The 26466-nt window shown below is 49.5% G+C and overlaps 10 protein-coding genes, besides 1 other annotated feature; 5 read left to right on the forward strand and 5 right to left on the reverse strand.

The window, feature by feature from the left end:
- Nucleotides 1-524: 524 nt before the first annotated feature.
- Nucleotides 525-2497, forward strand: FFUJ_02817 (related to putative multidrug transporter; the record flags this gene model as incomplete). XM_023574593.1 has 3 exons in its annotated part: nucleotides 525-875; nucleotides 933-1497; nucleotides 1557-2497. 3 exons carry the CDS (start codon nucleotides 525-527, stop codon nucleotides 2495-2497), a joined length of 1857 nt encoding a protein of 618 aa, XP_023427920.1.
- Nucleotides 2498-2798: 301 nt separating this feature from the next.
- Nucleotides 2799-3290, reverse strand: FFUJ_02818 (uncharacterized protein; the record flags this gene model as incomplete). Its single annotated transcript, XM_023574594.1, has 1 exon — nucleotides 2799-3290. One exon carries the CDS (start codon nucleotides 3288-3290, stop codon nucleotides 2799-2801), a length of 492 nt encoding a protein of 163 aa, XP_023427921.1.
- Nucleotides 3291-4140: 850 nt separating this feature from the next.
- Nucleotides 4141-4244, forward strand: a tRNA (tRNA-Leu).
- A 474-nt stretch (nucleotides 4245-4718) lies between these two features.
- On the forward strand, nucleotides 4719-6474 carry FFUJ_02819 (uncharacterized protein; the record flags this gene model as incomplete). XM_023574596.1 has 2 exons in its annotated part: nucleotides 4719-4908; nucleotides 4961-6474. The coding sequence occupies 2 exons, from the start codon at nucleotides 4719-4721 to the stop codon at nucleotides 6472-6474; spliced, it is 1704 nt and encodes a 567-aa protein (XP_023427922.1).
- A 232-nt stretch (nucleotides 6475-6706) lies between these two features.
- Nucleotides 6707-7335, reverse strand: FFUJ_02820 (uncharacterized protein; the record flags this gene model as incomplete). XM_023574597.1 has 2 exons in its annotated part: nucleotides 6707-7194; nucleotides 7248-7335. The coding sequence occupies 2 exons, from the start codon at nucleotides 7333-7335 to the stop codon at nucleotides 6707-6709; spliced, it is 576 nt and encodes a 191-aa protein (XP_023427923.1).
- Nucleotides 7336-7910: 575 nt separating this feature from the next.
- Nucleotides 7911-9938, forward strand: FFUJ_02821 (related to calponin; the record flags this gene model as incomplete). XM_023574598.1 has 2 exons in its annotated part: nucleotides 7911-8077; nucleotides 8132-9938. The coding sequence occupies 2 exons, from the start codon at nucleotides 7911-7913 to the stop codon at nucleotides 9936-9938; spliced, it is 1974 nt and encodes a 657-aa protein (XP_023427924.1).
- A 430-nt stretch (nucleotides 9939-10368) lies between these two features.
- On the reverse strand, nucleotides 10369-12033 carry FFUJ_02822 (related to MYND domain protein; the record flags this gene model as incomplete). The annotated part of the gene is made up of 1 exon (XM_023574599.1): nucleotides 10369-12033. One exon carries the CDS (start codon nucleotides 12031-12033, stop codon nucleotides 10369-10371), a length of 1665 nt encoding a protein of 554 aa, XP_023427925.1.
- A 3749-nt stretch (nucleotides 12034-15782) lies between these two features.
- FFUJ_02823 (probable multicopy suppressor of los1-1) lies at nucleotides 15783-16565 on the forward strand (the record flags this gene model as incomplete). The annotated part of the gene is made up of 1 exon (XM_023574600.1): nucleotides 15783-16565. One exon carries the CDS (start codon nucleotides 15783-15785, stop codon nucleotides 16563-16565), a length of 783 nt encoding a protein of 260 aa, XP_023427926.1.
- Nucleotides 16566-17353: 788 nt separating this feature from the next.
- FFUJ_02824 (related to AGA1 A-agglutinin anchor subunit) lies at nucleotides 17354-18724 on the reverse strand (the record flags this gene model as incomplete). The annotated part of the gene is made up of 1 exon (XM_023574601.1): nucleotides 17354-18724. One exon carries the CDS (start codon nucleotides 18722-18724, stop codon nucleotides 17354-17356), a length of 1371 nt encoding a protein of 456 aa, XP_023427927.1.
- A 1020-nt stretch (nucleotides 18725-19744) lies between these two features.
- On the reverse strand, nucleotides 19745-21709 carry FFUJ_02825 (uncharacterized protein; the record flags this gene model as incomplete). The annotated part of the gene is made up of 1 exon (XM_023574602.1): nucleotides 19745-21709. The coding sequence occupies one exon, from the start codon at nucleotides 21707-21709 to the stop codon at nucleotides 19745-19747; it is 1965 nt and encodes a 654-aa protein (XP_023427928.1).
- Nucleotides 21710-24583: 2874 nt separating this feature from the next.
- Nucleotides 24584-26428, forward strand: FFUJ_02826 (related to multidrug resistance protein; the record flags this gene model as incomplete). XM_023574603.1 has 5 exons in its annotated part: nucleotides 24584-24760; nucleotides 24822-24922; nucleotides 24973-25308; nucleotides 25360-26000; nucleotides 26058-26428. The coding sequence occupies 5 exons, from the start codon at nucleotides 24584-24586 to the stop codon at nucleotides 26426-26428; spliced, it is 1626 nt and encodes a 541-aa protein (XP_023427929.1).
- Between the last annotated feature and the right edge of the window lie 38 nt (nucleotides 26429-26466).

Below are 26466 nucleotides of genomic sequence, written 5' to 3' on the forward strand. Positions count from 1 at the left end.
GAAGCATTATGTACATCCGTGAATAGCCTCTATTAGCGGCGGGATGGCGCCGGTAGGGCAGAGAGGCGGCCGCCTCCATGACCGAGATATCCGATGAGGCTCGATCAAATATCCATGGCCGAGCTCTGTTAGATGCTAGCAATCACTAGTTCCTCCATGGGCTGAGCTGAAGTGGAGGTCGCCAAATCGCTGGATCCTTGTGAAAATCAATGAAGTGCCCCCAATCCAGTAACTTGTGGCGCCTCGGTTGTTGGACTCGATGTTTGGAACCTCTAAGGAGCCTTAGTTTGGATGTGTTGGTTGTTCGTACATGTCTAGTAGGGGCTATGAGGCTGGCTGACGAGATGTTGGTGAACCTGAAGTCAGCGGTGAAACAGGTCTGCGCTTGCGTTTTGGTGTTGTTATAAGATGGGTTGATTCCAGTGCATCAGTTTCTGACGACATGATGAAATACACGGGTCTTTGTTTCGTTCTACCCCTGATTGAAATCTACAACCGTAGCCACGTTCCCTCGGTTCCGCAGAATGGCTGATAATCTACCCAGAAATGGCTCTCCTAGTGATCTAAACTTCGATGACGAGACAAGAGGCTCTTCTCGCCAACAAGACAAGTTACCCCCTGCTGGCTCTATACCAGCTGCCCGTGCCCTGGACATGATCGAGGCAGAATCAAGATCCTGTACACAGAATGGAACCGAGAGTGCGACTGGCAATCCTTTGTCCTCTTCAGGCCCCTCGTCCCTTCAACTCAAAGAACTGAGTGAATTGCCTGCGAGTTCTAGTCGGGGATGGCGCTTTTATGGCGCTTTTGGTACATTGTGTCTTGTCACGTTTATCATCGCTCTTGACTCAACCATTATTTGTGTTGCATTGCCTGTAAGCTCATGTTATTCAATCCTAACACGAGTCCTCGCTAACATGAAACGTCCAAAGATAATTGCAGAAGACATCGGTGCCACGGCTATCGAAGCCTTTTGGTGTGGTACTAGTTTCCTCCTCGCCTCGACCGTCGTTCAACCCCCTGTTGCCTCCCTATCTCATATATTTGGCCGTCGGTTCGCGCTCCTCACTTCTCTCACTGTATTTACCGGTGGTAGTATCACGGCTGCTCTGGCGAAAAATATTGCCGTGCTACTTGGTGGTCGGACACTTCAGGGTCTTGGCTCTGGTGGTATCCTTGCCTTGACATATATTATCGCTACAGATCTTGTAAGCCTCAGGGAGAGGGGTAAATGGTTCGGCCTTATCTCTCTCAACTGGGCTATTGGAAGCATTCTAGGTCCCTTGATCGGTGGCGCTCTCGTAGAAGTGTCCTGGCCCTGGCTGTTCTGGATCAATTTACCATTTTGCGGTATTGCCTATATCGCTATTCCTATCACAATGCGCATTAAACGAAAGAAGGATGCGTCAGTCAACGTCAAGATCGGTGAATTCGATTGGATCGGGACCATCATCTTTGTTGGCTCCTTGACAAGTTTCTTGATCCCTTTGAGTTGGGGTAAGTTGCCCATGCTGATGTAGTCAACCCTGTAAATACTTACTTATGGTCATTTATAGGTGGCATCATGTATGAGTGGAGCAGTCCTAGGACCATGATACCTCTTATCTTCGGTATTATTGGACTCATATCCTTTGGTCTTCACATCAAGTTCTGCAGAAAATACTCCAGATGCGACCCTCTTCTGAGACCTAGTCTATTCACCTCCCTTACAGCTCTCTCTGCATACTTTGCTACTGTCATCCATGGCATAACGGTATGGTGTCTACTTTACTATGTTCCATTATACCACGAGGTCAGGGGATCATCGCCTATCACTGCAGGTGTTGCTGTCATGCCATTCACCGGGACTGTGGCTCCCGCTGCTGTCATAGTTGGGCTCCTGATTGCCAAGACAGGGGCATACAGGCCCTTCATATGGGCTGGATGGGTTCTTGTGCCCATTGGGATGGGATTGATGCTGCTGCTTGATGATCATACTGAAACCTTTAGATGGGTATTCATCTACCTTACTGGGGGTCTCGGTCTCGGTATCCTCTACTCAGCTCAAGCATTTGCTGCTCAAGCTTCAGCTTCCAATTCCGATTTGCCATTCGCTGCCAGCTTTTATGCTTTCTGTCGGTCTCTGGGTCAAGGCATCGGTGTTGCTGTCGGCGGTGTCACCTTTCAAAACGAGTTCCGCAAACAGGTTGAGAAAAGCCCGGAGTTTGCTTCCAAAGCCAACGAATGGGCCAAAGACGCGTCAGCTTTAGTACAGATCCTCAAGAAGTCCCCCTCTAGTATGCAGCTCATGAAGGACACTATCATCGATGGATATATTAAGGGCCTTCGAGCCGTCTGGCTAGTACTGGCTTTACTTGCATGCATCGCTCTCTTGGTGTCACTCATCTGTGTCAAGGCCAAAAGCCTGGATCGTAAATTTGAGACTGAGCATGCTCTGGACCACGCAGATCCGAAAGAGAAGAGAGACCAAAGAGTCTCGGAAGTTAACGTTTCATAGGTAGAATATAGGATTATTTTACTTTGAATCTCCTGTAGTGCTGAAATATTGCTTTACTTATAATATAGAATAAATGACCGACTTCCCACGGTCCTCTTATCGCAACGTGAATCAGCACAGGTAAGAAATATCAAAGTTCCTGAGATGGTACACTGATGGATAACCACATGTGTGAAACAACATAGCCATATGCGTAGTCCAGCTTATCTCTTTCTCATGTAGCCATTTCCCAAAGAACCAAGAGCGCCGGTAATAGTCCCGATGAAAACCTTCTCCCAGTATCATCCTTTGTCGGATTAACTTACTCATGGTGAAAACCAAAATCCACAACATCATCCATAGATCGAGGTATAGACACGATGCTTTGGCACAAGTCCTGGGGATCGAGCTTCGCCATACGGTGAGCGATATTATGGGCTCGGTAGTTTCCCTCAATACCACTATGGCACGGAACCCAAATGAGAGATAAAGCTACTCCTAATTGCACCAATTCATGAGATCGTTGTCGAACTAAGGAGTCGAGAGGTGGTATTGGGAAGTGCCGAATTTCTGAACACCGCGGAATAGCCTCATCTCTCGAGTCAGAGAATATGGCAACTCTGCGTATATGGGATTTTGATTGCTGCGAAACAATGGATATGGCTGCTTCAAGGGCCCCCACGATGGCTATGAGTTCGACATCTCCCGTACGGCCGTGATGTCCTTTCACTTGCCAGCCTATTTCCTTCAAGACAGCCTGTTCCCACCCCAAAGACGTATCCATCAAGACAACTGCAGCACCACCATCGAACATATTGACTGATCCATCGGTCCACAAAATCAAAAGATCAAGGCTTTTATCTTGCCACGCGTCAGTAGCTAGATGATGCGCTCGGCATCTTGACTTGAGTGACACAGTTGAACCTGCAAATCTTTCAGTATCGATCTCTGCAAGGGGGGCACGGTGGCTTCCTGTCGACCCTGTCTCTCTTTCTTTCTGAATCGTCGCAATCTCTCTGAAAAGATTTTCTCAGGGGTCTTTTGGCTCGTCGTTTCTCTTCCATGTCTTCCATTATTTCTTTTTCCATTTCTTTCTTCGCAGCAGTCGTTAATTTCTCTTGCTTTTTCCAGTATTTGGCTGAGTTGCGGGACGAAGCATCCTTATCTGCTGTGTTGTCCGAGAAATAATTCTCTGTAAAATTAAAGAGAGGCTGCAGATCCTCTTCTAGTAGCTCAGGCATTGTGGTTATAAGTAAAAGGCGTCTTTCAGGAGCTCAATATCACAGACTAACAGATTTAAAAGAGGTATATACCCCCTTTTTATATAAATAAAGATATAAATTAAACTTTTAAAAGCACTTTCTTTTAAAAGTTATATTATATTAATATATAAAAGAAGGTTTATTATATAAAGTAAGTATTTAATTTATATTTAAATAATAAACTTTATTTTATATAAACTTTAATATAATAAAGTATTAATTTAATAAATTTATATTAATAATAAGAAAAGACCTTAAAACCCTACCTTAAGAAATATTATATTTAAAAATACCTAGCTTAAAATATTAAGTATGTTTAATAATAGGCTGATGGTTTAAGCAGACTCGTGTTGGATGTGCGTCAAGTTGACGATTGACGAGCTTCGGATAGCAACGCATTAAGGCAAGATGGCCGAGCGGTCTAAGGCGCTGTGTTCAGGTTCGATTTGAACTAGTAACGATTCGCAGTCTCGAAAGGGGCCTGGGTTCGAATCCCAGTCTTGTCAGCTTTCTTTTTCTCTGGCTCCAAGAATAAAGGGGTTTAATTTTTTAATTATATTGTATTTATTATGCCTAAATGTGGTGCTCATAAGCAGTCTTAAGGGAGGTTAAATGAATAAAAACTTATATAAAATATTATAGTTAGTACCTTCAAACCAGACTGACCAATTGATCTAGACACCCCTCGGTTTCCCTTAACGTCTAAAGTTTTTCTACTTCCTGAGGGCAAGACAACTGCGAATTCCAGATAATGGCGTCACCGGCCAGGCCAGTGCGAAACCCCCCCTGACTTCTAAGTTCAGGTACCACCCCTCCAAATCGGCAGGTCTCTGATAGCGCACGCGCTTGTCGCGCTTCGCGATCTCAGCCCGTGTAAATTGAATGCTCGCTTCCTTCTCAACCGGCCCATCTCGTTCCTTTCTCCATGCTCTACTAAGCATACCTATCAACTCACGAATGTCTTGGACTCGAAACACGAAATGGCAACAGCCTCGTCTTCTTCGATTCTCTCGTCGCCGTCATCTTTTGTGACGGCGCATGATGCTACACTTGATAAATCCACGGCCGCCAGTAGCCCTGTTCATGAGAACCCATGTCCCTATCGCGATGCGCGACAACTGCCCCGCGACTTGAAGGCGCATTGCCAGATTTTACTCGAAGAACAGCTGTGTATGCTGGCGCTCGCTCCTCTCAATGGTAACTTATACTTACATCGACATAGATGGCTCCGCGATAAATCTCCTCAACAGCATTGCCGCCTCCGGTATATCCAAACACACTCGCTCGAAGAAGCACGTCCTTGTCCCTCCTCCAAGCCATCTGGCTCTATTGAATACTCTTGTTATTCATCCTCTCCACACTACCCGTGCGGAGAAGAAAGACCAGCTCGACGTTGCCTCACAAGCTCTCGACTATTTGCGCAATATTCTTCGAGTTGCCGGTCCCGTTAATGCCGATCTTAGAACAGCCTTCCAATTCAACTCTACACCACGCTCAGGTCGCCGCTGGGATCAATATGGACCGGGAAACGATAGTGATATATCAGACGCGGAATCAAACGGCGACGATGATCGACTTCGAGGCAAACTTGCCAACGATGGTAGCATATGGGACCGTGGACAAGACTTTTGGTCAACCCTTGGTTGGGCACTCAACTGCAGCACTTTATATCCGAAGCGATGGCAATACTGGAAAGTCTGGCTAGAGTTTATGTTGGATGTCTTGGAGGCCGACTGGAACGAGCGCGAGCGATGCGACAAGGAGGCGCAATTAGCCAATGGCCCAGAGAGCGAACTACCTCGTACGTCACGCAATGAATCTATCATTGTGATGTACATGGAGCAACAAAACGGGCGACAAAGTGGAGCTAAAGGATTCGTCAAAGCCATATTTGCCGACGGAGGAGAGATATCGTCGTCTGCCTTTCGCGAGGTTTTTGATAAGGAACCCAGAGGCCCGAGCAAGACGTCTAAGAAACGAAAGCGGGAGCAGGTGCTGGACCTGGAAAACGACAAGTTTGGTGACTACTTTGATGATGAATCAATCTCTTCGGGAGTTTCCGAACCACCAACGCCGCAGAAGCCCAAGGACACGCGAAAACTCGGCACAGCGGGTGTACACTCGCAAGGGCTGGTCGAGTCTGTCGACATACGCCTTCGTCTATTCAGATTACTTTCTGCGGTGACATGGTCACTTCGAAAGCCTTCCGAGCTTCATCGTTTGTATGAGGAGTATACGGCCTCCCTCAAACTTCTCCCGCTCCCCATGTTTACTCTCTTTGCGTGCCAGAGACCAAATCCACTTCTACCCGAAGCACATATTACTATCACCAAAGAATTATTCGATTTGCTCCTCCCATCATCATACAAAGATCCTTCAAAGGTTGACCCAGAAGGTGACGCGGAGGGTAGTTTGACCTTGCCAATGTTGGAAGAGTGTTTTGTCCCTCATCCGGCGAATACCGTGGCTCTGGAAGACAACGCGAAGTTATCCCTAGTTGTTGAAGACGCTATGCAACTTCTCTGGGCATGCGATCTAGTGGTTTATTCTGAAGAGTTTGAAGAGGCTGTTGAGACGGGCATCAAAGCTCGAGAAGCAAAAGCAAAGAAGCGGCGTACTGGGAAGGTCAAGGGTGATGAAGCCGACGCTCTCGCGCAAGAGATCCTGACTAATTCAGGTGAAAGAATTCGGTTGTTTTTGGAAGTTTTAAAAGCTTCTCAGGAAGCGGAGTCGTGAGACAGCTGATCGGGTGCCGATTCTATTGGGTTTTTGGTGGTATTGTACATATTATAGACTGCCCAGTGCATGAACATAATGCCGTAATGAATGATGATGATACCCAAGATTCTGCCGTTGAATCTGTCTCGTCTTTTTCCGTGACTCTTGTACATTGGTGCTACATTTGATATGGCAATTATGGCTTGCTAGGCCAGTTGAGCCGGTCAGTACTTGACTGAAGCTCTATTGCTCAACGTTTCTTGGCAGCTGTAGGACTCCAAGAAGTGGGTTGCCACGTCTCGCCTGGCGCTCTGGCCTTTGCCTTGGCCCAAGGATCATCCTTCTTTTCAGCCTCTTCCTTGGTCTTTTTTGGGCCCATGTCGGTCTGCTCACTACACCTGGCGTCTTGTTGTAAAGGACTGGCCTTCGCCGGTGAAAGCAACGGTGCCGGCGCAGCCTGCGGCGCGTCCATGACTCGCGGCTTGGCCTCCCATCGAGCATCCGCCTCAGCAGCAAGCTTCTGCATCCTCACCTGGCGCAGAACATCGCTGTGTTGTTCCTCGATACTTGGAGGGTCCTCTCGTGTATGCCGTAGCCACTGGTGCCATTGAGGGCTGACCTTTACGGAAGAGTAGTGTGTTGATCGCGGGTATTTAACAATTCTTCGCCAGCGCTCATTACTCTCAGCGCCTCTCGTGAGTCGAAATTCCCAGTAAGTGTTACCCTGAAGGTCGTAACCTGGTGGTATGTAAGTGGGAGGAGAGTGGTTGGAGGGAAGATTGAAAACAAACCCACGAGGAAGCGCTTGCGCCAAGGGAGGCGTAGAGCTTTCCACCGGTACCAGGCCCGCGCAACAGGCCCAATCTGATTTGTGGCCATGTGCTTCTTTTGTTTCAATTTATGACCTTGAATGTCACCAAAAGAATATGGGGGGGGGCGCAAATGTTCTGGTGAAGTCTTGCATCCATGACACTACACACACACACAGCCACTTTCATGATGCACCAGCCACCCCGCCCCAGCCACCTAATAACTCCCAGTCCACGTCATTTCATGGTGGGCTGGATGCTGGTGTTGGGTGTATGCCGCCCAATCTTGCCTGCTCGAATGCAAGCTACTACCTAATTCCTTGGATACTTACCTACCTCGGATACCCGGGACCATCTTATTCTCTCTTCCTATTCTTCTCAATCAACACTTGATTTCTATCCTGATAGTTGGCCTTCAAGACGATTGCTTGGAGACAGCTTCATTTGTTTTATTGCGAATTGATACCCGTCCCCTCCCTCCGTTCAAGAAGCTGTGCGACTTTTGCGACAGGACTGTACTCTCTACGTCGCTTACCAGTGCAAACGCTTGAATCGAAACTCGTACTAGGCGAGATACGAATCCAATTCCTTATTCCTCAGGGTGATTGAGTTGCTATTCCGAGAAACCATCTGCGAGCTGTCATCATGGCGTCCGTGTCGTCGCTTGATAAAGACTTGCGCAAGATGCGCCTTGAGAAATACACACCTGCTGCTGCTAACGAAGCTCGGTCATGGATTGAAGACATTCTGGGGGAGAGCCTTCCTTCGTCCGATCTCCTCGAAGGACTAAAAGATGGAGTTGCTCTATGCAAGTAAGTCGCCTCCAAGCCTGGCGATCATGAATGCGGGACTTACACAATGCTCAGGCTCGCCAATCTCGCCCTTCCACCTCCTGGGGTTCGGTTCAAGCAATCGGCCATGCCTTTCGTACAGATGGAGAATATCTCGCTATTTCTCCGTGCCTGCCAATCTCCACCACTGAACCTCCACCAACATGATACATTCCTTACTGTCGATCTTTTTGAGCAGAAGGACCCAGCGCAAGTTCTGCAATGCATCGGCGCATTCAGCAGAGCGGCCCATGCTGCTAATCCTCATCACTTTCCCACATCGATTGGACCTAAAAATCGACCTGAAACGGTTACTCCTCAAGGAACAGGTTCAAGGACACCTACCAGGACACGCGACAGGGGCGCATCCGTCACAAGCAACAAGTCGCCTGCCTTCGGACGCTCTGCTGCTCTACCGCATCGAACTGGCGATTCGGGCTCTGGGCGGTGGAGTCCTACCAAGAGTCCTACCCCAAAGAATAGGCCCGAGTCTCCTGGCGCCGTTAGCAGCTGGAGCAAAAAGGAGCACGAAGGGACTACTGCACCCGCCTGGAATATTGCACAGTATGGTTACTTAGGGGGCGCTAGCCAAGGTAATCTCGGTATATCGTTTGGCGGTAGGCGACAGATCACCAATGCTGGTCCCCGCGTGCCAACTCTCGCTGAGAAGGAGCGCCGTCGAAAGGAGGAGGAAGAGCGCGCTCGCCGTGAAGCGGAAGAAGAGGAGAGGCAGCGAGCTGAAGAGGAGGATCGCGCCCGGGTTGAGGAAGAGCTCAGATGGGAGCAGGAAACTGAACAACTGCGAGAAAAGGAGCGGCAAGCTGCCGAAGAAGAGAAGCGAAGATGGGAGGAGGAAGAACGGCAATGGAAACTCACAGAGGAAAAACGGCGTAAGGATGAGGAAGATGCCGAAGCCCGACTTGCCGAAGAACGAAAAAGCGTGAAGAATCGAGGTGATTCTAAGCTGACGGGGCAATTCCTGAGTCAGTATCGAGCCGCCGACCAAGGAGCATCACAACAAGACGGTGCTTCTGAAGATGAATACAAGAACCGTGTGAAGCAGTTGGAGCAAGAGTTGGAGCTCGCTCGACAACGAGAAGCCGAGTATGAGCGAGAGCGTCAAGAGAGAGCTCAACGTCAAGAAATCATAGAGACAAAACCAACTCCTAAGCCAAAGCCCAAGCTGGTGTCCAGTCCACCAACACGTTCTGACTCATGGTCTAAAGACGAGCGAGAGGTTCTGAGAACTCGGTCTCCTTTCAACAGGGAACCCCTTCAAACAAACAACGCTCATGCATTGCCCTCAAGGTCACCTCGCCCATTGCCTGACCCGACTGCCCTTCCCCAGGCCAAGTCACAGAACACGAGCAGCCGGCCCCTACCGGATCCCGCCACATACTCCCCAAAGCCTACGCCCGCCGCTCCCAGCCGTACCGACCGCTTTCTATCAAGTAATCCAGCCCCTTCACCACCTGCAGCCCAGGCGACTTATTCACGCGAGCTGGGTGCCACGGCTGAGCGCGATGCTGAAGACCAGCGTCGTGCACAGAGCCAGAATAAGACTAAGGCAGGCGGGTGGGCATCCAAGTCACTTCTGGAACGTGAGATGGAGATGGAACGCCAACGGCAGCGCGAGTGGGAAGAGGCACAGAAAGAGACTGCGGCGGCGGTACGCTCCAATGAGGGTGTAGACGGAATCGGCGGTGGTATCGGTGGCCGGTGGGATGTTGGGCAATGGGCTGGCTATACAGGCGGTGACAGCCAGAATAAGGGGTCAGTGGGTATCGGAGCTGGTCGAAGACAGATCGTAGGACCTCGGCCGCTTCCTGAGCAACCAAGGTAAGGTGCCGGCCTAGAGAATAGAAGCGATTGTTTTGCAGTTCAAGCAACAAATCAAGGCTCTTTCAGATTTTGATCGATTGTGATGGCCTCCGTGGATAGAATTCAAACTATTTCAACAAATGCGCACGTTCAATGGTGGACCTTGGTTTAATTATCTTCGTTTCCCAAGCATATCCATGGCTATCTGGTCAGTATCACCAGCACCTTGATAGGAAGGAGAGGTGGCTGCTAGGCTTGAGTTTTGGTGTGATAAGAACCTGTCGTGTATTGTTGTATCTTGAAACTTTCAAAAGAAAATGTCCTTCACCTGCCCATCCAAAGCACATACTTGCTATGATCGTTCCACCCATTTTATCTAGACCTCCCTATCCCTGAAAGGTAAAAACCCCCACTCCGTGCTTCATAAAATCCCAACTCACAGCATGAAATTCTCAAACATGATTTGCTTCTCCCATGGCAGCCTCATCGCGGCACCGTTTGCACATACACCAACCGCCTAGACTACCCCTTGCCCATTCCCGGCGTTGCTGCACGGGTAAATTGACGTCGCAATAGTGGTTGAGAATCTCCTCACCCTTCTTGATACCTCCCGGACGACCACCCACAACACGCTCCTTTCTGGCTTCAAGAACCATGCGGCCACCCCATTCCCATGTGACGTTGGGGTCGCAATCATGGTTCGCGAGACACCAATACGGGTGCACTGCGGCGACATCAGGGCGACCATCCCGAAGGCTTTTACGGGCCGATGCAGTGCCCCTGAATTTGGCGTATAGCGTGTTGAGAACCCATAGATCACTCTCAGCGAGCGAAGAGTATATATCTATATCCATCTTTTCCAAAACATGGAGCGGTGTTTCGATGTTGTATTTGAAAGAAAAGGGCAGTGTCCACTCAGGAGGCGGGCCGGCATTTGGTGAGACGTTGATGTCGTTGGTTCGAGTCGGAACAAAATCACCCCATATATACTTGACCTCTCGAACATCAAGAGGATTAACCTCCTCGTGAGCAGCAATAGCTAGGACACGAGAAAGGAGCAAAAGGTAAAGTGTTTGGTCCGCTTCAAATGCATCAGGATCTTTAGCGATTGCGTCGACGTCCTTCTCACAAACCGCTGGATGATATCTCCCCATGGCTTGATCAAAGCAATACTGAGTGCAGAATACCGTGTCGTAGCATTCAGGGCAACTGATGGGCTCGTTCTCGCTGCCTAGTGGTGGCAGATCAGAACTGCACGCGTCACAAATAGAGTCCTTTAGGCGATTGTTCGCCGTGAGAAGTGAGTATTCCTTCAGCACAACCTCGCCGGGGGCGATGTCCTCCTTGGCGAAGACTCCAAGCTGCTTGCATGTTGGAATAATTTCATAGTCATCGGTGCTGCTCGCTCCTTCTAACAGGACAGGCAAGGTCGCAACCTCGACGACGCACTTTGGTGCCGTGGAGCTCAAACGCTCGTTTAGCTCAGCCAGCGATTCCGGGGCGAAACGATCAGGTTCGTGGTCATTCCAGGGGTAGACCTCGCGACGGACGAGGCCTTGATCAGGGAGATTGGGGTAATCAATATCGATATCATCACGACGAAGCCTTCTGCGGGCGACAGTGACAATGTTGTTCCTGGTGTCGAGTAGTTCTTGATTGGATGGTGAGAGCTGGAGACCGCGCTGACAGAAACTGGCAGCACTCTGTAGTGATCCACAGAGCAACAGGCCTAAAGAAAGGATCTGATATGCACGAACTTGGGCCAATATGGCCAGTCGTTTGACTGCCTCGTCTTCGACTTCCAGGTCAGTTTCGGGGCTCTGTAGCTCATCCTGGGGGAGGTTCCCATGTGCCAGAACATCAGGTAAGGGGACTGCTGTGTGCATCTGCAAAGACTCGAGGGCCTGGCCATGGTATTCGAAGCCCTCATTGAGAACCTCATCGGCTAGTAAGAGTGCACGGTATGCATCGCCGGCTGCAAGGTCCGGATATCCTAGATCCGAGTGGATAGCGGCACGGTTGAGGTAGAGTATCAAGTCATAGGGTAGGCTAGAAAGTCCCTCTGTGAGCTGTGATCGCCGGTCAAGCAGCTGCTCGTTCCGGGCTGCTGGCTCCATGTCAGGATCAAATCAATATCGTTCGAGGTGATGACTCGTCAAGTCAAAAGCCAGTGGTTATGTAAGTTGACACAAGAGTGGATTTTGGTAAAGAGGAGCAAAATAAGAGAAGAGTTGAACTAATGGATTTAGGCCAACGATTCAATGCGGGACCCTCGGTGTAGAGCAGAGATCGCAGTCATAAGTATAAAAAGTGAGGAGGCATAGAAAAAGAGACAAGTCTAGAAGTGACGATGGCAGTCGTTTCGTTACCAGACAAGGATCGGGGAGCTAAGGAATCGAGAAAGAGACGAATAAGTTGGGGGAGCGCGGTGATTCGCTATTCGTTTATATTAGTCGTCTTCTGCAACGGGAGGCTTTTTGGTAGGGCAGTCCAGGATGATTCTGATTTCCCGTCAGGACCCTGAATCTTGATATTTTCGCCAAAGACAAAACAGGGTAAATCTTTTTTTATTTTCCCCATTAGGAGGTACCTAGGTTAGTCGCAAAGTCAAGGCAAGGCCCTTTAGTTGGCCAAAACAAAGAAAACAGGCTTGGCAATTTCCAGCTGCCAGACCAAAAGATTGGCTGCTGATGTTGGTTGGTGTTAGATAGATGTCGGAGCGAATGTTCCGGGTCACACGAGAACAAAGTGCAACTGACAATGGAAGTGCGCGAGTGATGATTTGATCGCCAGGGTCCATCCATCCCGTTTCAAGCCTCCAATGTAATTTTTACAGTAACAAGCCCGCAAACTGAGTAGGGGGAGGGGGAGGAAAACCCAGAACGTCCCACGGGTGGGCCAAAAAGTCCCCTCCGCACCCTAACACCCTCCCACGTTTGCTCGACTGGGCTCGCAGCTGTCAAATACGAAAAGGCTTGAGCTTCGGATATTGTCAAGGGAGCCATAATATCAGGGTCTTCCAGATCCAAACTGGTGTGATCATTACGCAGGTAGTAGTCTAAGGGAACCTGATTCTCGGATTGACTAACCGAAGTGATGTCGTTTTCCCTTCTTCCTATTCCTTCATCAAGCTTGCTCTTTTCTTCCATCAGCCACCTTCGCCGGACCGGTCTCTTCGGTTGTCCGATGGCCAAGGACAGCAACCAGTCGCACCTCTAATGACAAATTTCAGATCGATCGCAGAAACAATATTCTTGTATTGATTGTGCTGCATAGGTAGGCATGCAGGAGGCCAAGTGGCTTGCCAGTTTCCCAAAACTGCTTCCCAGTCAAGTCTGAAATAATCAAGAATACCTATGCAGCAGTGCCGCTTCACATCGGATTCTCAAAGTCATCATTCTCGGATGCCGACTTGACGAGCCCCATGTCTTGAATCGACGTCGATTCAAGTGCCAGCGGGCCTGCCAACTACCTAAAGCCCTGCATGCATGAGAGTGTAGTAGGGACAAGCACATACACTCACCATCTCTTACACGATCTCGAGAGACTTGTTGTTGCCCCTCAGTTGACGAGGTCTTGAAATGTTTCTTCGACAGCACGGGCTATAGCTCGAGTACAAAATCAGGCGACTTGGAATATATCACTTGAGCGGATGCTCCTCGATGAGACTTTGGCATTCACGAATGACCTGAGGGATTACGGAGAATGAAGCTGCTGGAGGCTTCTAGAGACGTCCATTTCCCACATGGATACCTTAAGTTACCTATTCACCTGAGAATTGCATAAATAGAGGGGCTAGAGGGGTCAGAATCTTGGAGGGGTCCATTGGAGGGGCAGACCAGGAACCAGATAGACAAGGGCTCAGCCAGCCGGCATCTGCCCTGGAAAACTCTGCCAGGGCTGCTGGCCAGCCATGGAGCTCATAGGTAGCGACTTGCAGTACACACATCCATACCTACACCCACAGAGATGCACACTGAACAGAAGGTACCGTAGGGAGACGATTATACGACAGGGCATATACTGGATACAAGACTCTTTCCAACCATGAATGCTCTGCTCCAAGGTGATCAGTGAAGTCGGGATAAGTTGACAACTTCCCTTTCTCCCTCCTCATGAGACAAGCGCCAATAAAGAGCTTACCACCGCCGTCCAGGATGCTTTGAAACGGAACGGCTAGCGGTGCGTCTAAACCCGCCGAGAAACCAGCTAACCTAACCTAACGCTTAGATACGTCATGAAATCATCTGTCCATCAATAATAAAAAAGCTCCGCAGAACCGGACAAGCACATGCTTGTCAACGCACTGTTGACCCTATCTACAGGACCCTACCCTACCTCAAAAGCCACAGGAAAGCTCCCTGCACCTGGGTATCCTTATCAGAGGATGAAAGGAGAAGACGTCAGATCTGGCCGTTTATACCGCCTGTCCCTTGCATGAATCCAGACGCCTTGCCCACCTCAATTGGCCGTGTCTACTTAATTAATCGATCCTTCAACACATATCTAGCCATGCACATATCAAACACGACCGAGACGGACGCCAAAATTCGGAGCTGTCAAGGAGCTGTCCGGTTGCCTATTGGCTCTGTGCTGTGCTACCACCCGGTAATGATGATGCTACCTTGGTTAGCTTGGTTCCCTCTTACAGTACATATGGGGGTTCCTTGGCTTCGATTGCTTTGACAAGGGTTGGGAGGTTAGGTAGGTAGGGCTCAATAGCACGTCAGCAACGGCGACTACATGTCAAGCTGCTGTAAGTCAGATCTAACATGCTTAAAGAACCCTCTGAGATTCCCAAGCACCGTAGATGATGATTTCTCATCAGCCTTGATCATTGATAATAGTCCTAGACGAGACCTACCACCAAGCTTAAGTCCAATCATCACATAAGGAGGATTAGCCTTCCTCGCTCATCCCCATGCCAAGTCTAGTTACCTGGGAACAAATGGCAATCCGATAAGCTTCCATTTTTCAACGGGACACCACGCGGCTAAAGTGCCCCATGGTTGACATGCATGCATTATCTCGAAACAGAACCCAGCCATACACGATTCAGATATGTCAGTGTCAGAAAGGGAAAAGCCTACTTATGTAGGTAACTGACTACAACACAGTAGGTACATACCTTGCTGTGCAGTACTGTGCAGATGTCTAGCACGCCACTGCGCTCATCATATCCTATTCTGTACCGGAACCTGATCTTAGCTGTGAGCTCCCACTGAGATCGAAGCTTTCGAGGTGCTGTCCAAGGAAGCTATTCTGAGACCGTTTTCGCTCTCCTCCCAAGCCTGGCTCTCCCATCCGTCCGCCCACCCACGGTAGGGAGCAAGGCAAGTAAGTTGCCTCTCTACCTGCTCGTAGAATGGTCCTTCCCCGTCTTAAATGCTCTTACTCCATGTCTGGGTCGACATTTACCGACGGGAGTTTGATCCACTCCACTCCATGCGACGGGATGCGATGACGAAGTAGGTACCCAATACTACCGTACCTACCTACTAGAAACTAGAAAAAAAGGCCCACTGTGACTTCCATGGAACCCCCGCCTCTTACCTACCTAAGGTTGTAGCCTCTGGACTGCCTAAGACGATACCTACAGCATTATCAAATAATCCCACAACGTTCAAACAACATCCTGATAAATTATTTGAGTCGATTGCCTCGCCTACCTACCAACCTTACCTTGTACCTTTGACACACTTACATCCCCTCTCACCCGTGTCAAGGATCAATCAGAGCTGCAGTAAAACCACGCACCTCAATCTTTCTTCGTCTCTCTCCTTGTTCCGTCATTTTTCATCTACCTACCTCTCTCATATCGTCACGACTCACCGCAAGCTTCAAAACCCGCACCACAAACGTCACCATGGGTAAAACACAACCAAACCTTTTCGCATTTCGCAACGTTGACGCCCTCGCCCCGGCGCTGCGTTCGTATGTTATCCAGAGCCAAGCTGCCGGCATCGCCCGGCACGGCGCTTTCAAAGTGGGTGTATCTGGTGGTTCGCTCCCCAAGACGCTCGCCCAAGCCCTCCTGGCCCCCTCTTCAGGCCCCAACGACATCGTCGATTTCAAGCGCTGGGAAATTTTCTTTGCGGATGAGCGCGCTGTGCCCCTCGACCACGAAGACTCCAACTATGCCCTTCTCAAGAAGGAACTTCTAGACAAGATCCCCGAGGACCAGAAGCCCACCGTGCATCCCATCGACACAGAACACTTGAACGACCTGCAAGAACTTGCCGACCAGTACGAGAAGACACTGGTTGCCAGCTTCGCCAGCCGCGACTCGGTCCGTCTGCCTATCTTTGACCTCCTCCTCCTCGGCTGCGGACCCGACGGACATACCTGCTCTCTTTTCCCTGGCCATGAACTGCTCCGTGAAGTCGACGCCTGGGTTGCTCCCATTGAAAACTCCCCCAAGCCTCCCCCCAAGCGCATTACCCTCACTCTTCCAGTCGTCAACCACTCCGTTCGTGTCGCGTTCGTCGCTACTGGCGGTGGCAAGAAGGAGATCATGAAGCAGATCTTCGATACCGACGGTGGTCTGCCTTGCACTCTTGTCAATGAGGGTACTGGTGAACGCTGCAGTTGGTTCGTCGACGAGCCTGCTGTCGAGGGCGTCAGCTTTCCGCGAAGGGCTTTCCTATGACACCATCACCCAAGCTAGCTTTAATAACAAGCACCTCTACCCAGTATTTGAGCTTTAGCCTGACTCACCATGACATGCAAACCACATCAACGTGCTGTCGCACCAGATGGAGCCTGGCATCTTGCGAAATTCGCAGGAGAGCTGGGTGTTCAGCTTCCAATTCATCACTCCTTTCAACGTCCCTCACGATCTTAGGAGGACCTAAAACACTATAAGACGCGTCAAATCTCCGAATCGGCAAGGATATAAACGGCAATGCTATATCGCACCCGGCCCTGATCGATAAACCCCCAAGTACCATTTATGACCGCTATATCCCGATGATGATACTTCGTTTTTGCGTGGGCATCATTTAGAGGCGTTTGTTTCGAGGTACGGAATTTCCCAGATTTTATGACAACGAAAATCACATCCAAAAGAGAAAAAAAGAAGAAAAAAGAAATTATAAAAATCCCAACAAATTTCAATACCATGGTTTCGAGTTAGAGAAGAAGGGGTTTGAAACAATTGTGGTTGATTTACCAATTTCCGTTTTAACTTGATATCCGGTCGATATATGCCAATACGCACAAGGAAGAGATAGGAGCCCCTTCTGCTGGTCATATTCTCGTTTCGAGGCCAACTGGCATAGCATAGCTAGAGCAGCTCAGGCCCAAATATGATTAAAAAATGAGTCTATATGTAACATGAAAGTGCATCATCTGCTGTGATGTCGCTGATCTAGGTGATATGTTGTTCATCTGATGTCCAAAACCCGCCCACAGAACATTATAAACTTGAACAATGCCTTACACAGCTCTCCAAACTGCTCCGGCTCTTGGGGTATCTTCCAATTCATCGTCTCGGTTCATTCTCTCAATCCACTCATCTTCACGCGCAATCGCATCCCGCTCAATATCGTCCATGACGGCCAGTTCAGTCAGCATGCCCTGCACAAGCTCCCTCGACCCTTCTACCATGCGATGCAGACTTGATTGATCTTTGGGTTCTCCCTCTTGGTCATCACCGGCAAAATCCCCCAATTGATCGAGCTGTCGCTTTATGGTGTCCAATCGTCGTACCAGGCCAGCGCATTCGTCCTTCCATGCAGAATCAAGTTCGCCAATAAACAGTACGTCGTTCTCCTGGATGACAGCTCCGCCTGCACGTCTCGCTTCTTCGATTTCGCACATGCGATCAACCCATCGTTCAAATCGCCTGACGACCCTAGCATAACGACCACCGGGTTCCTCCAGCGCCCATAGACCAGCTATGGCTGCATCTAGGATTTGTATGCGCTCTTCCAGACCACCGCCAACAGCCCACTTACGGAGTGCCAGGATGTTCTCCCTCTCAACCTCTGCCTTCTCCTGGTCATCAATCTGTTTGCTGGCGCTAGCAAGCTCTGAAAATCGCTCCCCAAGTTTGCGCTGGGCACTAGCCCTCCAGGTAGCATCGACGGTGGGTGCATCTCGATGCAAAAGATGAAGTTGCAGAAGCTCGGTTTGTAACCGACTTGTCTCGGCGGATGCAGCGACATTGGCCGGAAGCTTAGACGGCGATGGCGGAGCGAGGAATGTTGACGTCAATGGTTTGGGCACAGAGGACTTGGCTGGTGAGTAGTGTTGCTGGAGAGTTGAGAAGGCCGGACGAAGGCGTGGTGCGGCGCCCGAGAGCTTCTCGTTGGTGGAAGTAGTCGACGACCGAGTAGGACGAGTGGTCGTTGTTGTGGTAGTGGTGCTGCTAGCTGACGAACCAGAAGAAGGAGGCCTCAAGACTGGCGCATTTCTCAAGCCAGTGGCAGTGCTCTTCGCGCGCGTATGCGTAGGGGCAGGTGCCTTTCTAGTTGTTTGAGTCGGGCCATCTGCCGAGGTCGGTCTCACCGCTGGTCGAGGTCTTGTAGTCGTGGTTGAGGGGGGATATCGAGTTTCCCTCTTCGCAGGCTCAGATGTTACTGGTTTAGCAGGCTGTCTAACAGACGTTGCCCTGGAGAGTCCTGTGGTTGTTCCATTTCTCAATGTTCTCGCATTGCCAGATGTCGTCGCACTTCTAGTCAAGGGCTTTACAGGAAGGCGACTCGGTGAACCGTCTGGGGGGTTCGCATTAGCATTAGCAGTCGCAGTGGTTGTGGTGGAAGAAGCAGGTTTTCGAAGTGATCGTGAGCGTTGTAGCGTGGACATAATGATATCCGTCACAGTCCGTCGCACGATGGATTCAACGGGTTCGGGATTGATAGAAGCTATTAAGTGAATGTTTATTGTGATGAAGCTTGGGGAAATCCAGGGTCGCTTGGGCTACCGGTGCGGTAAGAAAGTGGACCTGCCCTGAGGAAGCCTCCGTTAGCCGGAACACGGTGAGTGGACGGCAACCCTGAGCCAAGGACCCGGTGGAGGCTAGCGTACTCGGTGAGGAGAGCCTCTAGTTAAAGTACCTTGCAGTGGAGGTTAACTTGAACGCACGCTTGGAATTATCAGACAAAAACCCATCTAAATACGAACCTACCTTTGGCATTGATATCAAGGAATGCTGCTCTTGCATAAGAGCTTGTGTTAGTCGAGTTTTAGACTATCAAAGACCTGGGTGCTAAAAAGGCAGTCCACATGGTAGAATCCGTGCACTCGAGTCCTGCTTTGACAACCTCTTCCATGCCATCATCAACATTACACATTCATATCAGTCTTAGTACTCGTCTAATTGAGTCCGCCCCTGTATCTTCGGCAATTAAATTCTTGTATCAAGGTATCTTTTTATCATTGATGAGAATCTAATCAAGCTGCCCCTTCTAGGTCAGCACATTAACATTTCGTAGTATCAGAGTGCCTCAGCGAAGCAGCAAACATGAGTTCATTTTCCTTTTCGATATCACCAGATCATACCAACAAAAAATGGACAAGATGTCCTCATCTTCCCCCTATTCCCCGAGCTCGTAAACATGCTGCTGCTAGCAAATGCGGTATTGTTCAGGTCGTGATGAACGACATCATCCCATACTGTCTATGTTTTCCTCCTGGTCTGCCCTCACATGGCCTTTTCATATATAATACATGCAATGCGTGACTCGGATCAAGCCTGCGAGGAGAATCTATACGCAACAAAGAAAAGGGCGTGAATAAGTGCGGTTCATGTGGCGATGAGATAAAATGGTAAATGATTAAAGAACATTAAGAGACAATTTCGTGGCAACGCTCGTGGGGGTTCGATTATGATGTGAGTTGTGGGTGGCTGACCAGTCGGCGCAGGTCATTGCCATTGTTGTTAAGCTTCTTGACACAGTGCTCGCATATTCGTAGATGACAAAAACTGCAAGTCCATCTATCTTCAACATCCGACTTATCGCACGTTTGGCAAGTCAACGGATAATATTTGTTAGTCCGGCGGTTCATCGTCTTATGGCCATGGTAGCAATTGAAATGGGACTTTTTCAGCGCCGGCGCCTTGAAGATAGTACCTTCTGGTATAGGTGACTCGGACTGTTTGGGGAAGTAGGCCGCGCGTGGGTCGGGTTCCTGCAGTACCTTCATCTCAGGATACAGGGTACCATCTCTACCTCTGTAAAGGGGTCCTTGAGACTCGGACGGCACCAGTCTCGGATCGTGTTCAACTGCCAAGTGTCGTGGAGGGGCATTCGACTTTACGGATGAATGTCGTGGTGGGAACCGATTTGAAACTTCCGTAGGAGGCTGGACTTGGTGAACAACAGTGTCACTGCCAGAGGATCCACGACTTCCCCTTGAATCAGTGACTGAAGGTGGTAACGATGCCGCCTCTGGCGATGCAGAGACCGGCTTGTCCTCCGAAGGGCTCGGTAGCCTAGGGACCTGCACAGCCTTACGTGTGATGCTACCAGTACTTCTTAGGTGTTCTTGGGTTTGTGCGTGAGGAAATATACTTGTGACGTCAGTTGGAATTTCTGGAGAAACTTGCGCAGCGGGCTCTGGTGATGAAGCGGGCGACAAAGGCGAAATAAAGGAATCAACCACGGGAGTCTTGATGTCTTCTTTTTGATATTCAGGCGTGGGGGGGCGATTTGCCCCAGGTCGTGGCGTTGAGGAAGACTTGCTTGTGTCACCCGATGATTTCCCCCTTCGATGAAGATGAAGTTTCCCTTTGAGACGGTTCAGTTTGGAACTATTAATCCCCATGGTCGGGGTGTCGGGCACCTGCTCAGCGGCTGGCGACGTTTGGAAGTCCTGACCAGCAGGCACTATGGGGCTGGTGCTCCCAGGCTGCCAGTTTGGTATTGAGGAGACTTTAGGTCCGCTTGAAGAAGGCTGCTGTTGAACATGTGGTTGTGCGACAACTGGCTGCGTTGCAGCGGTCGACCCGTGGCTAGCAACAAGCTTTAGGTCGGGAAGCTCAAGGCTCCGCTCGGCCTTTGACGACCGGCGACGCCAAAGCTGAGGTTGAGGCTGCTGCTGGGAAGAAGGCGACGACGCTGAGTTCAGTTCAGGCAGCTTGTTCTCCGGGACTGGTTTTCGAACAGGAGCAGGCGTGGCTGGAAGATGATATTTGGTGTCCTTAGAGGGTAATGGGGGTGGCCGAGTGTTGTTGGCGAGCAGCTTCTGGGCAACATACTGTTGCGGTTGTTGCTGTTGATGATGATGCTGTTGTTGCTGGGCGGAGGGACTGATAAATGTGCCAGTGTTGGTGTTGGTGGGTGGAGCTTGGTGGCCCGGCGATGAGATTGCCTCACTCTGACGGACACTGTCGTCGGCTTCGTAGGGCGACCTGACAAGGGATTCGCCGGACGAGCGTGAATATGCCGACAGAATACTCGATAGTGATTCCGAAGGTGATGGGGGAATCTGTGATGAATTTGGCTGCTGCGGCTCTTTCTGAGGTATTGGTGGTGGGTTTGCAGGCAGCTTCCCGATGGGCCGGCGTGGAATAGCCATTTTGGGCGGACCAGATGGAGGGGAATCAACCGCAAGCAGATGTAACGGCGGCAGTGATAGAGGCAACGACTTCGCGTTGGCTATACTAGTCGAGCGCGGCGGAGGTGGTGGAAGCTCTTTGGCGGGAGGTAGACGAGGGGAAGGTTCCTCATAATAATCGTCATAAAAACTTGGATCGTCAGGACCTGGGACATCGGGAAGGGCTTTCGACCAGCGAGATGAGCCAGTTTTAGGCGGTTGCAGAGAATTTGAATTCAACATGGTAGCCATGACGAAACTGAAGCTGTCGTGTCAACCTTGGACGACAGGCTAGGAGCAGGAGCAAGAGCAAGGGGGATGCCGTTTAACTTGAGGCAAGATAAAACAGGTGAAACCATGGACGTGACAACACAGCAATGCAAAGCAAAGGCTGGTAAAACGTATGAAATGCCGGGCCCTGGAATCCTTTTGATAATATGGAAGGGGATCACGGGGAAGCCGCCCCTCGAGGGAGCTTACAGGTAGATTCAAACCGATTCAAGTGGGGGGAAGGGAGACAGAAGAGACAAGTCAACGACAACGAGTGAAACCGGCAAAGAATGGATCTTGAGGTCGATATTGAATCAAGTGGGACGAGCTGTGAACGAGAGTAGGCACACAAGTGCAGTCAATGCGTGGATGGATGGAACAAAGTGGATGAAGATGATGGATGAAGAAAATCATCCAAACAGATTCAGAAAAAGAAGAAAAATCAATAGTGTGAGGAAACAAGATCAGATCGTGGGAGAAAGGAAAAACAAGGAGGCCTCGAGTCGATCCTTCTGGTTCTTGGTTCACGTACGTCCTGCCCTGTTTACGAGCATCTTTTCCTTGGACCCTCTACCTTTAGTCTACAGCTTGTCTAGGGTTTCATCGAAAACACACCAACGCCGTCTTCAACCGGGGCAATCTCTTGACCAAGCCGCTGGGACTTGCTTGGACTTGAGCGTTAGCATCATGCAAAGCAAGCAGAACTGGATGGGCAATCTCACAATGTACAGTACTTGGCTCATGCCTCGGGATGGGCGGAGGGAGGCTTGGTGTGGCTTATGCAGTCAGTCTCTGGCCACCCAAGGCTCAACCCAACTCAACCTCTCGGGGAACCCATTGCTGCATGTGGCTCGTCGAGTTCTGGTGCATAGCGTCCGGAAGCAGGGGATCTGGGGACGGAGGCCATGGCAGCTGAAACAACCAGTAGATTTGATCTCCAGTCACTCTTGGGCGGGGAATTCAGGTTCACTGCAGCTGAATCCACGTCACTATCTACTCACCCCTGCATATGTTAAACTAAATTCAACGGTATTCAATTCAATTCAGATGAAAATTGAAAAACTCAATCAGATGATTTCACCGGCGAGAACTCAATGGTATGGATTAGTCCGGTGTTTGTTTCTGTTAGAGTTTAATGACTTCTTATTATAACTGTGACGAGTTCCACATGTAGAGCACTCATCAATTCACTGTCTCACAAATGTCTAATATGGATTGATACGGATACTTGCAGCACTTCCTCGTGGCCCTTTCGTACAGTAATACCTAATGCACAAGGTGTTGCTTTTTTCCTTCATCTCGTCTCACCATCCACTTCTTCTTATTTGCTGTCCAGGAAGAGTACAGTCAATCAATGCCCAAGGTTACCTCAGACATTCAAAGATTGTCTTTTGCCTTTTGTCTTCTCTCCCTCGTCCGAATGATGCCACAATATTTTTGTATCTCATATTTGAACTCTAACATGTCCTTCATTTACTTATACGAGTCACAAAAACTCTCACATTAGCAGCAGAACGCCACAGTTCAACTACCCGATCATGCCGGTGTATGTATGTATGGATGTACGGAGTATGTACTGTACTTTACCGACCCTTGCAATTGATCGCCCAACGCGTCACGTCTCTCCCCTTTCTGTGTACTCCAAACACACACTCGGGGCGATCGATCCTCCGGAGCCCAAGCATCTCCACAGGTAATTTGAAGCTGCAGAATGGCAATCCACCATCTGTGATCCTGTAATGTTGAAATGTCGCCAAGGACTACCAGAGTTTTTTCTTCTTCTTTTTTCTTTTTTCTTTTCTTTCTTCGAATCAGTCAGCACGATGTAACCAGCAGCGGGGGGACGGCTATGACGAGACCTTGTCTCTGTTCTGAGTACTCCGTAACGCGTTTGGCATTAGTTAGTGATGCCCACTGAGATTTGGCCCGCATTCGTCTCTGACCCAGTAATCTTGGCAGAGTCAGCAACCAGCCCCTGTCTTGTCAAAATTGGTCGAATGTTCCATGTTTCAGATCAATCCCATGTGAACGAGCCCACGTAGCCACATAGCGTAGATGATGCGAACAGCACAAACATTACGTCGATGAACGAGGATGCATAAACTTGCAATAAGAGGGAAACCGATGTGTAGTATACACAAGGTATTGATTGCATCATTGCATTCTGAATAGCCATTGGCCTCGACGTTGTTTCTAATGATTCAATGCTTGAGTTCCTTTTCCTGTTCGTTCATAGCACACTTTATGCACTCAGTCTTGTGGCAGGGCCGTCATCGAGTTTATCAGTCGTGAACAGCCGTTCATCCTGAAATTCCTGCTTGATCATTTTTTTTTTACTATTCCCCAGGCCTAGCGTAACACTGGCATAAGTCGCTGACATTGAACATCCGCGTGTTGAGCAGGTGAGAATGATGACATTAGCCCTCAGTCCAAAAGTTTCATCTTGTGGTAATACGAACTAAATAAGAGGTTTATACAGGATGGAAAGGAAAATACTGAAAGTCGCCGAGTGCTTCACAAGAACAAATTTAACTAGTTACACGAAGGAGGAGGATTCAACATCGTTTGAGATACAAATGCCCCTTCTTTTCGAGGAGCTTCACTTGTTATCATAAATCGTCTTCCTATAATGACATCAGTTTCTCCGATGATGCCGTCAGATGGCTGCTTGAATCTGACTGTGACTTAAGATCCAACTCATAAGCAAGGCCAATATCTGTTTTGCAGCACTGCCCCGTCGAAAGACTGCTAAATACTCTGGCCTCGCCCAACTTCTCAACCTGGAGTGAATATCAGACGGTAGTATTACGGTATTCTGAGCTCCCAATTTACTCGGATTGTAGCAAGGGAAGAGATATGAACAGCAGTTTGAGCTCAGGGAACCCGTCAGAAGGTTCACCCCTTCTTGAAGATCGTTATCATGACGATGCACCAAGAAACATTGAAAACGAACAGACATCAGATGACGATACTCCCAAAGCACTATACAGTGACAAGAAGTTGCATCTCGTAGTCGCAGCTGTCGGAATCGGTGTAAGGAGGATCCTTAGGGTCTTTACTCATGACACGGGCTCTTACTCACAAATTCTTCAAGGTCTACCTCGCTGCGGCCGATCAACTTCTAACAGTTGCAACTTATGCCAAGATTGGTAACGAACTAAATGCCTTGAACAATACCAGTTGGATTGCTACCGCGTGAGTCAAAGAGCATGGCTGATATATAGGCCCGACTAATACTCCATCAGATACTTCCTAACCTTGACAAGCTCTCAACCTCTCTACGGTAAACTGAGCGACATATTTGGCCGCAAGCCATGCCTGCTCTTTGCCTACATTGTCTTTTCTCTAGGCTGTCTGGGTTGTGGCCTTGCCCAGGATATGGCACAACTATGTGCTGCGCGAGCCGTGGCAGGTATAGGAGGAGGAGGCATGAACTCTGTTGTCGCCATCCTTCTGAGTGATCTCGTACCGCTCAAGGATCGTGGTGTGTGGCAAGGCAAGATCAGTATTCTCTTCTTCGCCGGGACTGCTACTGGAGCTCCCCTTGGAGGGATTTTGGCTGATTCAGTGGGCTGGCGATGGTGAGTCTGGCGGAGCATGCTGAATCAGACACATCTAATCGCTCCTTTTAGGTCGTTTCTTGGTCAAGTCCCGCTGTGCTTCCTTGCTTTCGTGGCCGTCTATATCGTCCTCGATGTTCCACCTGTTGAACACGATCACTGGCTTACCAAGGTCCGCAAGGTTGACTTTCTCGGTGCTTTTACTCTCGTGGCGGCTGTAGTTGCTCTCCTCCTTGGTCTGGACTCTGGCTCTAACCTCGGGTGGTCACATATCATGACTTTCGTCGCTCTATCTTCGACTCCAGTTCTGTTTGGCTTATTTCTTCTGATCGAAATTAACGTGGCTTCTCATCCATTTGCGCCTGGTCACATAATATTTGATCGTAGCTTATTCGCCTGCTATGGGGTGGGTTTCTTCTCGGGGGCGGGACAGACATCAACCATCTTCTTTCTACCTCTCGTCTTTCAAGCTGTTCAGGGCCTAGGTGCTGCTCAGAGTGGTTCCTTGCTTGTCCCAGGCATGGTTGCAGGTGTCGCAGGTTCACTTCTAGGTGGCTGGATGATCAAAAGAACAGAAAAGTTCTACGCCATAACATTATCGGCTTACGCACTCGTCCTCGTTTCAGTCATCCCCATGGGCATGTTCGTCTGGCTCCGTTCAGCCGCTGGAGAGACTATTGGCCTTACTATTATGTCATTCGGAGCCGGTTGTGGTATGATAAAAGCTATTGTTGGTATGCTGTGGGATCTACCTTGCTAATAGTGTTTAGCGTTTGTGACAACGCTTATTGGTCTGCTCGCAAATGCTGCAGCTGAAGACACTGCTGTCGTTGTGGCGTGCTCGTATCTCTTCCGATCCCTCGGGGCTAGTATAGGCATCAGTACTGGATCTGCTGTACTTCAGCAAGTTCTTCGAATACAGTTGGCAGCTCGGCTTCCCGACGGGGAAGAAGCGCGTAAGATCGAAGAGAAAGTTCGTCAGAGTCTTGACTATATCAAAGAACTACCGCCTCATTTGGCAGATCAGGTTCGGTCGAGTTACCAAATCGCAGGGATTTCATCACTTGCCTTGATTTCTATTTACCTTGCGGTATCATTTTTATTGGCGTTCTGGATTAAGGAGAAACCTCTGAGGAGATAGACGATACTAGAGTGTATCGAGCATGCATCAACTTGACT

The sequence above is a fragment of the Fusarium fujikuroi genome, chromosome FFUJ_chr03, assembly GCF_900079805.1.
Source record: "Fusarium fujikuroi IMI 58289 draft genome, chromosome FFUJ_chr03".
NCBI lineage: Eukaryota > Fungi > Ascomycota > Sordariomycetes > Hypocreales > Nectriaceae > Fusarium > Fusarium fujikuroi.